At 39.2% G+C, this 12958-nt stretch overlaps 2 protein-coding genes across 2 annotated transcripts in view; one reads left to right on the top strand and one right to left on the bottom strand.

The window, feature by feature from the left end:
• The window catches only part of shcbp1 (SHC SH2-domain binding protein 1), a 49360-nt gene extending 48206 nt beyond the window's left edge, over positions 1 to 1154 (bottom strand). Inside the window, exon 1 of the mRNA XM_036584537.1 lies at positions 881 to 1154. Within this exon, the coding sequence (XP_036440430.1) occupies positions 881 to 998 (118 nt within the window). The 5' untranslated portion in view covers positions 999 to 1154. The remainder of the gene's footprint in view (positions 1 to 880) is intronic.
• A 605-nt stretch (positions 1155 to 1759) lies between these two features.
• pop4 (POP4 homolog, ribonuclease P/MRP subunit) lies at positions 1760 to 10196 on the top strand. Its single transcript, XM_036584498.1, has 7 exons — positions 1760 to 1828; positions 2894 to 2946; positions 5552 to 5775; positions 7489 to 7566; positions 7842 to 7903; positions 8247 to 8348; positions 9628 to 10196. The coding sequence occupies exons 1-7, from the start codon at positions 1822 to 1824 to the stop codon at positions 9762 to 9764; spliced, it is 663 nt and encodes a 220-aa protein (XP_036440391.1). The 5' UTR covers positions 1760 to 1821; the 3' UTR covers positions 9765 to 10196.
• Positions 10197 to 12958: the final 2762 nt, after the last annotated feature.

Raw genomic sequence — 12958 nt, 5'->3', positions numbered from 1 at the left:
GTATTTCCACCTATAGTAGCAGAATCATTTTACATTACCAGTGTTAGTTTATGCACAAATGATTAATGTTAATAAGTGCCACTCCACCTTAACCTCCAGCTGTAACTAACAGATCTAATATTACCTCAGTGACAGCGAAAACTGTCTTTTCTACTCTTCTAATTTATTTTATTTATAGGGAAGAGCCACTGAGAGCTAAGGCCTTATTTTTCGGGGTGCCATAGTACAAAATCGTTTTGTGCCATCACACAAAATGCAATAGACAAGGAGGTAAAGATATAAAAAAAATAATAAAATGAATTGTAATAATAATGACAAATAAAAGAAAGTTTAAATAGATTATGACAATTTAAACTACAAACATAACATCACAGCCACATAAAAACACTGAGTCAGTTTTATCTTTAAAAATACTCAACTTAATAATGTTAGCATATTAATAGTGTCGGTTTAAGTGAACAGAATTAACGTTAATAAGTGCCACTCCACCCAAACCTCAAGCTGTAACTAACAGATCTCATTCTCTCTCCGTGACAGCAGTCTTTTCTACTTTTTTAATAATGTTAATGTATTACTAGCGTCATGTTAAGTGAACAGAATTAATGTTAATAACTGTCGCTCTGTATCTCCTTTACCTCACCAAGCTGAAGTTCGAATTTTCCCGTTCCACCTTAAATGGTGCAGCAGTTACACTCTGGCTGCTCAACGCCAGAACATAACTGCTGTACCATTTAAGGTGGAACGGGAAAATTCGACTAAGAAGCCAGTTTTAGCAGCTTTAACCTCAGTGTCAACTCTGCCCTTCTCTCTCCTTGTCTTTTCCGAGTTTACAGCATAAATTAAAGCTCATTAAAGTTCAGTAAAGTCTCGTTTCTGGTACCTCTTGGTGACATTTTGGATCCGGGTTCCGGTTCACTCTGAGCGGGCTGCTGATCCTCCACCAACCGCTGCAGCTCTCCACCCTCAGATAAACACAGACCGCCGCCCTCAGACATCATCTAACTCAGCTTTAATATCCAAATACTCAAATATCGACACGTCTGAATGTGTAAATACCTAAATATGTAAAAATATAGCTGTACAAATCTATAAATATATGAATATGTAAACAAGTAACGGCTCCTCGCTGTTCGCTCCAAACCTGCTGCTTTCAAATTTTCCCCGCAAGACAACGGACCAATAGGAATCCATCTTGGGTACAGCGGACCAATAGAGAGCGACTTCACCACTGAGGGGTGGGACTGTGACGAAACCTTCGTTTTTAAAGGGGCAGGCACCGAAACTCGGCTTAAAAAACAAAGATTGTCGATTAAATATTATTAAATAGTGTTTATTACACTACATTTCAGCCTATAATTGGTCCAATCTTATATGAAATGAGTTTTTCATAAGATTTAAACCTCTAAAAGAGAGGATAGATCTACGATTTAATATAAAAAAAATTAAAAAGGGGAAATGTCATCCTAACGTTTGCTGCAGTGAGGTTGTAGTGTTTTAGGCTTTAGTTGACTGGCTTAAAAATAATAATAAAACAGTTTTAAAGCTTCAAAATAAAACGAATGGGTTACAATGACTTCGATATGATATAAATATGATTTATTATTTTTATTTTAATATCATTATCATTAATATCATTTTATTATCATTATTATAGCCATTGCAGCAGTGTGCAGCGGCGCGTGGTTGTGTGTGGGTGCTCCGATTAAAATTCAATAAAAGGATAAGCAGACGAATCAGTGTTGCTGTGGGTGATTATATAGACCTGCTCACTCACTCACTCGGCGCTCGGCTTACCGCACTGAGAGCTCATGTGGATCCAACATGGAGAGTAAGCAGCATTTAATGTTACAATTATTTTAAAAATTCCTGCTAAAACTTGATGTTATGAGTTTTTTCTCCTTTTCTCTTTTTTTAGTCCTTAACTAACTATTGGCCTGATTATAACTAGGTAAACGAGAGCTGCTCGGTTCGTTTATTTACGTTTGTTACGTTTTAGTGTAGTTAGATTATGAGTTAAAGGGGAATCCCAGCGCTTTTGCAAAATTCCTCCATAATTGAGTGTGTGAGATGTAAACAGAGTGACTCAGGGTTTGGTGTGAAATGGTTCAGATGTCTTTACAGTGGTGGTGATAGGAACCAGGGGTCGCCATGACTACAACACAGATATAGACATTTTATTTACTATCCAGAACCACCAGTGAACCTACACGAGTCTTCTGAGTTTATATGGAATGTTGATGATGGAAAATAGTGGAAAATCTGAAATAATAAGTTTTCCTTGGGGACTATTTTGCCTCACAGCACTGTATTATGTATCCCTCCACCATGAACGGAGTTTAAAGCTATGTTTTAGGACAAAACCGTCAGACATCAGGGAGCGTATTCATAACCATTTCATGTAAAAACCTCTTAAAAGAGAGAGCTTTTAGAGGCTTTCCAAGTTTCTGACTCTCAGCAGCAGATATGTATGATAAGAACTTCAGAATATTAGATATTGGCATCGGCCCTTAAAGGGGAATAAAACCAATTTTTCAAAATTCCCACATAATTAGTCAGTTAAGATGTAAACAGAGTCGTTCAGAGTGGTTTGGTGTGAAACGCTCCGTTCTAGAGGAACTTAGAGAGTCAGAACTGTTCACAGTGGTGGTGATGGTTATTGCATGAAACGGTTATGAATATCCATTAGTCATTTTCATATCGAAATCATAAGGTGCAACTTCAAACAAGCCTCAAACCAGAAAAAGAGGTTTTTGTAAAAACTATGGAACATGATCACATTTAAAATCACAGTTACAATTTTGTTTCCTCCAAGTACAGACACTAACTCTCTCTCTCTCTCTCTCTCTCTCTCTCTCTCTCTCTCTCTCTCTCTCTCTCTCTCTCATGTTTGCAGAAGTGGTGTTGTCCAGACTTCCTAAGGATGAAAGGAAACTTCTGGGAGTCAGGGTGATCATTATTTCCTGATCTGTATTTACAGTGACTGAAGTCAAACCTGTCCAAATGTTCAGCCACTGTCTGTGTTTACATGCAAATCCAATCCGATTGAACACATTCCGATTATAGATGAAGACTGCGGTGTTTATTCTCGCTCTACTCAACAATCTGATGGAAAATCTCTGTTTACTTGCTCACTACAAGTAGAGAACCACTTAGTGTAGACGTTACCATGACAACCAGCATCCCGTGAGTCCAGTCAGAGTGAGATGAGAGGCAGTGAGCAGTGCTTGTGTTTTTAATTATTTTAAAATGATGTCAGACTCAAGAAAACGTGCTTCACATGTCCTTATTAAAGAAGGCCGAGAGGAAGACGTCGTTTTCTGAGACACATAAGCTGGACGTCCGTCCCACCGCCGTCTTTTAAAGATCAGAGCATAAACTTCGTCTCCTCTGCAGACCAGTTTCTGCTCCCACCAGAAGATGAGAGATGAGAAATAAGCATACAAATAATCAATCAGGAAATAAGAAGATAAATAAATAAATAAATGATGATAATTAAACAAACCAGTACAGAGAAATATCAGTCAATTCAAGGAGACAAAATATAGTACAGAATTATAAGAAGGACTGTTTGCATAAAATGCCACAATCAGAGCTCAGGTTCCAGGTTTTCACGGCTTCTTATTACAGGAGGAAGATGAGGTTTTCACACAGTATTCGACATCTTTGATATAGTGAGAAAAAAGGGGTGTTTACTCTTTTGCCCCTTACATTTATGAATATAATACTCTTCCAGCAAAATAAGTAGATTACATAAAAAAAATATTCACTTTTTGAATCATTTTGGTCATTTATAAACCCAAATAAAAGATTTTCAAAATAAAGTTCAAACTCACTATAAATAAACTCCACAATAAAGCGAGTTTTATCACAAAGCCAATATAGATGAAAAAGAGTTTCTGGGCCACACAAAGTACATCTTATATCAATGGATACCTTAAATCTTGACACCAAAAGGGATTTTACTGGATAAATTTGGTGAATAAGCTTGTAAGAAAACCTCCACGACTTTATTTAACAGTAAATACTAATTGGGAAGCGTCCAAACCTTCTTCCAACCGATGTTTTTAACAGATTTGCTCGCAAGTGGAACAGAAACATCATTCTGGAACAAAGCACGAAACTTCTGATTATTTTTTTCTTGAGATGCTCCCACCATGTTGAACGTTATGACACAACCACACATGCGCAGAACGTACTTAAACTTTCCGATAGGGAATGTAATCAGATACAGGCGTTTACACAGATATGATTCTTCTATTTAACAGATTATTTACAGGATCACCCACCTCGATCAGTCAGATAGAAACTGTATTCCGAATGGCCTTAATCAGACTGGACTATTCCGATTGAGGTGTTTACATGGGCGTGTTCTATTCCGATTGAGCTATTAGTCAGATTATTAACAGATTATTAAGATGCATGTAAACGTGGCTATTAAGAACCTGCATGTAGCGTTTACTGATTTTCGTAGTTTATCTCTGTCCAATAAAAGCGTTTTAGAATTTTTTAACTGCTGTGTAAAATCTGTGTTTCTTATTGGGCCTTTTTAACACCCTGATTTACAGGTGAGCGATATAAAGTATAACATCGTCATCATCATCGATATTTTCAATATGCATCACAATATTCAGTTTTTCTGAGACTGAGAAGTGAAAGAAAGCAAAGAAAAAAAACACTTTAAATAATATTATTAAAAACTGAGAAGAATATTTGTGTTTAGCACGTCACACACTGTACTGCATTAAATCCAATTAAACAGGCCTAATTATGCTCCCTTTGTAATGAAACATAGTCGGTCAGTGTTCTGTAAGTACCAACAGTGTTCACAATGTGCTCAGAATAGAGTATTATGACATGATTTATCACGATAACGATATAATATCGTCATATTGCCCACCCCTTTGATTACTTGCTGAATCACCAAAACAATAATTGTTAGATTATTTAATGTAGGGATGCACCAATATGGGAATATGGGCCCGTATCCAGTATTTTTCCATGTTCATATTAGGGACGAGTCGAAATGTTTGAATATTTGAATAGTTTAAAATGTGTAAGTTTTAAAAAATTAATAAATATTCAGTATGCGAGTCAGCTTGTCTTTAACGTGATGCAGTATCGTACTTAAGAACCGTGAGCTGTCTGAACGCTATCGTCCACCAGAGGGCAGTGCAGAGCTGCGTCTTATGCTGTGGTCAGAGTTTCTAATCTGTTTGCGCAGGAAGATTATTTATAAAGTGTAGAAACTGGGGCTGGATCAGTCTGGATTATGACGTAATATTTATTTCTATACTGTTATAAATGCAGTTAAAGGAATAAACTGAATAAAAATGCTGATTTTTTTTAATGCAGTAACCCAACGTCACCTAAACATTCTGCTCTTCTGGAGTCATCATCGCATATCAGTCTGAAATATCAGCCACATCTAAACGTCTGTCTGATATGATAAGATTCTGATATTGTTGAGCATCTTTATTAATTACTGTACTAATATATTTGGCAGTTCAGTGTTTTCAGGAGATGAATGACTTAATCTCTTCACTGTGTTCAGTCTCAGCATGGCACGGCTGCGGAGAAGTTCACCAAGGCGTTCCTGAAGAACAGCATTCCTCAGATGACCAGTGTTGCGATCGCAGACGTTCTGCTCCGCCGGGCGGTGGTGCTGCAGTATGCCAGAGTGAAGAAGGTCAGAGGGAAAAAGACCAAAGCCAAAGGTCTGAATGCTAAAGAGCGCAGGGAGCTGAAAGTGTTCCAGCTGAAACCGGAACATCAGAAGTGAGTATCAGACATTTTCACCAGTTTTCTGTTACAGTTAGAGTCAAAACACACCACGAGGACAAAACACCATAGGATGAGTATGTCGCGGGGAGGGGGAGGTGCAGAACTGCGCCATCTGCTGGATGCACTGAGAACAGTATTTCAGTCTTTTACTCACATAGGCTGTGTTCACATTACCAGGCTGAAGTGGCACAAATCTGATTTTTTGCCCTACTGTGACTCAGATCTGATGTTTTCAGAGCTGTGTGGACACAAATCTGATCTTTTCAAATCCGACCTGAGCTATGTTCGCTACGTTCACATTACAAGCCTCTTTGCTCAAATCTGTTTTTTTGCTCAGATCCGATCTCTCTGACACGATGATTTAGACTCGTTTAGGTAAGTGACTCAAATCTGTCATTAATGCGAACAAACCGGCGTCCTGAAACGACCCGCATGAGCTCATCCTACTCAGTAACGTCACGTGAATGAATTGCGTGCGTCACGTGCATCATCAACAACTAGGACCGCATATAAAATGTGACTCGGGTCAGATTTGAAAAGATCAGATTTTTGCATCCACACAGCTCTGAAAACATCAGATCTGAGTCACATTTGGGGAAATAATCAGATTTGTACCACTTCAACCTGGTAATGTGAACGTAGCCTTTCGTATGTGGTCCTAGATCGGACACGTATCCGATGCGACCATGCAACCTTAATGTGACACTCGGATCGGAATTCATGTGTTTTTTTTCCACTGCGCTGCGCCGTCATTCAGCGTTACCATGGCAGCAGCGCCGGACAGAAGTTAAAGCCTGTAAACGGTGGAAAAGCAGCTCATCTCACCTTTTTCTCCTTCGTCTCGCTCTAATAATGAAGCTGAGAGCTGATCAGAGTTAATGATCTTCTCAGCGAAGCTCGTTCTGCTCGTTAGTTTGTGCTGATGATGAACGTGATTCGTTCATGTGACGTTACTGAGTAGGATGTGCGCATTCGGGTCATTTCAGGACGCCGAGCATGGGATGAGCATGTGCCAAAATAACAAACAAACAAAATAACTAATGATTTGTAAAACAAACTAACCTGGAAATAAGTGTGCGGGCTCCCCTGGGCTTCAATGACAACTGCAAGAGCCGGCGGGAAGGCGGGGCCGGAACCCCAAACGCCATCGAGGGACGCAAGTGACAGCAGGAGGAGGACGTCAGCCACCAAAGCAACGACGACAGCCACAAGAGGAACAAAGGTCTCAAACCTGCTGCCCATGTTTATCTTCTAAATGATGATTATTTATCATAATATTTTAAAAAAAGCCGCAGCACAGCGTTTGACTTTTACCCTGCGTCTTATTCTGTGAATTTATTGGCTGGTTGTAAAGCAGAAATCCGATTACTGTCTGACTCATGTAGACTTGGGGTTTTCCCATTATCTGATTACCCAAGAGCATGAAAACACTGAACGGGTTACTGACTCTGTCTGATTTTCTGCAGTTATCGGATTATTAAGTGTAAACACACCCAACTACTCATTCATTGTTAACGTGTGCTTTGAGCGCAGACAGCAGGGGGCGCTCTGATCACTTTCCGTTTGTGATGTGACCTGCATTATTTTTTGACCGGACTTCTTGTAACTGGGTTGATCCAGACATTCTGCTCCACAGAGTAAAACATTTACAGGCATAGTTTACCGTATTTCCTCTTATTCAGGCCTAATCACGGTTCGTTTGTGCAGATATGAACTTTTCTTGCCGCTGCATGAGCTGTGGAAGCAGTACATAGTGGATCTGTGTAACGGACTCAAACCAGGAAGGTGAGAATCGAAAGATAATACATTTTTCCCCAAAACTGTCAGCGTTATAATCTTTATAATCTCTATTATACAATCTAATGTACTCCATAAAAATGAGAACTGAAAAAATAACTAATTTCTCCTCAGTACTGTCAGCTTTAATCTTTGTAATCTCTATAATCTCTTATACAGTGTAGTACTACTGTATAACAGTGAGACCAGAAAAATAATCCCCTCAGTGCTGTCGAGTCTCTAACTGTGTCTTCCTTTTGTTTGTTTGTATTTTTTAACGACAGTAACCCGCAGATGATTCAGCAGAAACTCCTGAAGGCTGATTTTCACGGCGCTGTTCTGACAGGTTGGCTGCGTTTGGAGTTTTGTTATTATTATTATTATTATTATTATTAGTAGTAGTAGTAGTAGTAGAGAAGTATAATAGTCTTCATTAATATAGCACCTTTCATACATTAAAATGCAGGTCAATGTGCTTCACAATACAAAGTAAAGACAACAGGAAGAAGAGAAAAAAAGTTAATCAAAAACAAAAAATAACAAATAATAAAAAGCAGAAAATGGATATAATAACTACCATTAAAAAGCGGAAGATAAAAGTATAAAAATGGTTAATTTGAAAAACGTATGTTTGAATATGCAGTACATGAACGTGACATGATGCATGTTTCCGTTATTTTGTCCCACAGTGGTGCGATCAAAATGCCCGTCGTATGTTGGAACGACTGGAATTCTGGTTCAGGAGCTCAAACACGTCTTCAAGATCATCACCAAGGAGGACAGACTGAAAAGTAAGATCACACCACTTTTATCTGGAGTGTGAAACAGGAAAGGGGGGGTTCTTTAGAGGTTCTTTAATAAAGAGAGGTACAGCGTATAGAACCATGACCAGTTAGTGTCCCTGTAATTCTGCTACATTTTCCACCAGAATGTTTCAGTAGTCTGTTATTTCTTATTATATTCTTCTTACGTACACCGATCAGACAACATACTGACCACCTCCTTGTTTCTACGCTCATTGTCCATTTTATCAGCTCCACTTACTATATAGGTGCACTTTGTAGTTCTACAGTTACAGACTGTAGTCCATCTGTTTCTCTGATACTTTGTTAGCCCCCTTTTACCCTGTTCTTCAGTGGTCAGGACCCCCATGGACCCTCACAGAGCAGGTACTATTTGGGTGGTGGGTCATTCTCAGCACTGCAGTAACACTGACGTGGTGGTGGTGTGTTAGTGTGTTGCGCTGGTGTGAGTGGATCAGACACAGCAGTGCTGCTGGAGTTTTTAAACACCTCAGTGTCGCTGCTGGACTGAGAATAGTCCACCAACCAAAAACATCCAGCCAACAGCGTCCTGTGGGCAGCGTCTGGGGCAGCGTCCTGTGGGCAGCGTCCTGTGACCACTGATGAAGGACTAGAGGATGACCAACACAAACTGTGCAGCAGCAGATGAGCTATCGTCTCTGACTTTACATCTACAAGGTGGACTGACAAGGTAGGAGTGTCTAATAGAGTGGACAGTGAGTGGACACAGTGTTAAAAACTCCAGCAGCCCTGCTGTGTCTGATCCACTCAGACCAGCACAACACACACTAACACACCACCACCACGTCAGAGTCACTGCAGTGCTGAGAATGATCCACCACCCAAATAGTACCTGCTCTGTGAGGGTCCATGGGGGTCCTGACCACTGAAGAACAGGGTAAAAGGGGGCTAACAAAGTATCAGAGAAACAGATGGACTACAGTCTGTAACTGTAGAACTACAAAGTGCACCTATATAGTAAGTGGAGCTGATAAAATGGACAATGAGCGTAGAAACGAGGAGGTGGTCAGAATGTTATGCCTGATCGGTGAAGAACCCCATGATGGCGAATCTGTTGTGTGTCGTTCTTTGTAGAACATTTTAAAAATGGTTCTGTGTAGCACCAGCAGTGGGTTCCCAGCGTTTCGGGTCGTACGTCCGGTTATTTGTGCTCTGTAAACTCTGATCAGTAAGAATGAACCTGCGCTCTGTATTGATGACGATCAGAAACACCTGCTGTGTGTGACGTGTGTGTTTCTCCTCTCAGCCATCCCGAAGAGGAACAGCGTGTTCAGCGTGGAAATCGGTGACTTCATCACCCACATCTACGGGAGCAGGTTCGAGCTGCGGTCCAGCGAGCGCTCGGCCAAGAAGTTTAAAGTGAGAGGAACCATCGACTTATGATGAAGATTCAGAGGAGCTGCTGGATCTCTTTCTTTTTTTTCATGGATGTTTTATAACACTGTAATATATCATTGTGAAACCTTTTCTTTTTTGCCATTTTCTTGCTTTATTTTTATTTTTTGTGCTGTAATTTATTCTTTAAACCAGGGGTGTCAAACTGTGTTCCTGCAGTTCAGCGTTTCACTTTATTAAATACATCTGATTTAGATGATCAGCTAATTAAAAAGGCCTCAATAAGTGTGTTTACATGCACTTAATAATCCGATAACCGCAGAAAATTAGATTTTGGCAGTCATCTGATCAATGCATTTACATGGGGAAAACTCAGGGTCTACAAGAGTCAGACAGTAATCAGGTTTCTGCTTTGCAACCAGCCAATAAACTCACAGAAGAAGGCGTGACTTAAACGTAACATAAACCTCAAATTTCACGCAGCTTAAACGTCACGCCACTTTACCTGAAAATATGAACAAACATCATCTAGAAGATGAAGAATATTTAAATCCCTCATTTTTTTCAAGCATGTATTTGGTTTGGTATTTTGGCGTCGCTCCAGAAGCGTTTTGCTGCGTCTCGCGGCGACGCTGCTCGCTTATTTCCGGTTCCGTCATCTGTTATCACACATGCTCAGACTGAGCAATCCGAAAGAAATCAGAGTAAGAGTTTACAGCACTGAGAAATCTGATCACTGAGCTAAAATCCAGCCTCTTTATCAGATTTCTTAATCAGATTTTTAGATCTGAGTATGGTGTTTAAATGACCTTTTGAATAATCAGATAACCGCAGAAATCCGATTATGATGGGGTTATTGAGTGCATGTAAATGCGCTCATTGAGTTGATTGGAAATCTCTGCAGCCCAGAAGGAGCCCAGTTTGACACCCTGCTTCAAACTGTACATCTGCTTTTGGAGTTGGACTATGAGAAATTATATTTTAGTTCAAGTTTCACCCACAAGAGGGGGCCAGAGTTGGACTTTGCAATGCAGTACGCAGGACGATTTAGTGCTTAATAATATTAATAGCTTTAGTGATATCACACCTTTTCATATGTGAGTATGCAGCTAAATGTGCATTAAAATAAGATGTTTGTTTATATTTATTTGCTGTATGATTTATTCTTTAAACTTTTAAATGGCTCTACATTTAAATTGGGATGTATTAGAAATTTGGTTGTATTTCCAGTTTTTCCCACGAGGGGGAGCCAGTGTTGGACTTGAAATCCTTTGTTGGAACAGAGCACATAGAACATTTGAGTGCTTTATATTTCTCTTTTTGTGCTGCAGTTATTATTTTACAGTGTATGTTTGCATTTGTGCTGTATTTCTCTTTTTCCACAAGGGGGAGACAAAGCCACACTTTACAGAAGCTGAATAAATCCAGTTCTGACTGACTGCAGGTTTCGTCTGGTTTATCTGTAGCTGATCACCTGGGCTATTATTGGCTATTATTGATCACTGAGATGAGCAGATCAGTAGCAATAGTAATAATAATAATATGTTAATATTATGGTAACCAGTTCTACTAACCTAAAGATTTGTTGGTAACACTTTCTATGAATGTCACCTTTGTAAGCATCTATAAACACATTCATAACATGTTATAATGCATTCTTAAGGCATTATAAACATGGCTATAAATATTTATAAAAATGCATTAAACGTTATAGCAATGCTTATTATGCATTATGAATTGTTAACATAATACATTATAAGTACTGATCATAATAAATTATAAGAGCTCATAAGTGGTATTTGTCCGCTCTAAGTAAAGTGAAGCGTACTGTACTAAAGCCTCCTCCAGTGTTCAGAGTGAGGCTTCAAGTTGAAGTATTTACTGAAGGATTTACTGAAACACTAAAACATTCACAGTAAAGCACATTACAGGCTTCAAATGACAGAGTTTAAACTAGAGCTGCCATCAGTGTTTTACCCAATGTGGGAAAGGTAATGTTCACCACCGTTAGCTTGGTATTTGTCTTTACGCTCTCCAAGCTGGGACTGACTTCTTTGGCACTGACAGTATAACATGTTATCAACACTACTTATAATGCATTATATAAACAATTCATAATGTATAATAAACATGGCCATAAAGTGTCATCCAGTGTAATTCTTTTTTATAAATGTTTATAATCATGTTTATAATGCTGTATGAATGCATTATAACATATTATAAATGTGTTTATAGATGCTTACAAACGTGACATTCATAGAAAGTGTTACCGATTTGTTTTCTAGTGGTTAATAAATTACAAATGATTAACTTGTGGTGCTACTATTTGATAATGATTTACTCAAATTGCCCATAAATAAAATGATTCTTTCACATTTATTGGAATAAGATGTCTGGCATAATACTCTATGTAGCCAAAAGTATGTGGACACTCCTAATGATTGCGTTCAGGTGTTTCAGCTGCGCCCATTACTAACAGGTGGATAAAATTAAGCACACAGCCTTGCAGTCTCCTTAGACAAACACTGGCAGTAGAGGGTCAAACTGATGAGCTCAGTGACTTTCCTGCTTATGTCCAGCTAGAGCTGCCCCAGACAACTGTAAGTGCGATTACTGTGCAATGGAAGTGTTTAAGAGTAACAACAGCTCAGCCACGAAGCCGTAGACCACCAAACTCACAGAGTGGGACCGCTGAGTGCTGAAGTGACTGTCGTCTGTTGAATCATCACTAAAGACTTCCAAACTGCTACTGGAAGCAACATCGGTAAAAGAACTGCACATTAGGAGCTTCACAAAATGGGTTTCCATGGCCGAGCAGCTGCACACAGGCCTAAGATGATCCAGTTTAAAGCAGGGTGTCGGACTGGGTTCCTTCTGGGCTGCAGCTCTGCGGAGATAAACGATTTCCCCCATTTAACACCAACTCAGAAAGGCCTTTAATATTAGCTGATGAAGTTAATCAGATCTGTTTAATGAGGAGGAGCACCACAGTGTGAAGTACAGACAGTTACAGGCCGAATTTACAGTCTAACTAAACGATATTAGAGCTGTAAAATACAAACTTACTTATTTCATCTTGTTTCTCAGTTACTGCATTTCACATCAGGTGATAACGTTCTGTAGAATAATGTGAGCGATTACGCTGAAATTACCTAAAAGATTTGGGACGCTGTGCAAAACTGCAAATAAAAACAATATAATGATGTGCAAATCAGTAAAACCCTATATTTCATTGAAAATAG

Source organism: Colossoma macropomum, unplaced genomic scaffold (assembly GCF_904425465.1).
Source record: "Colossoma macropomum unplaced genomic scaffold, Colossoma_macropomum, whole genome shotgun sequence".
Lineage (NCBI taxonomy): Eukaryota > Metazoa > Chordata > Actinopteri > Characiformes > Serrasalmidae > Colossoma > Colossoma macropomum.
Note: the sequence above shows the minus strand (reverse complement) of the source record. Positions and strands in the feature narration are given on the sequence as shown.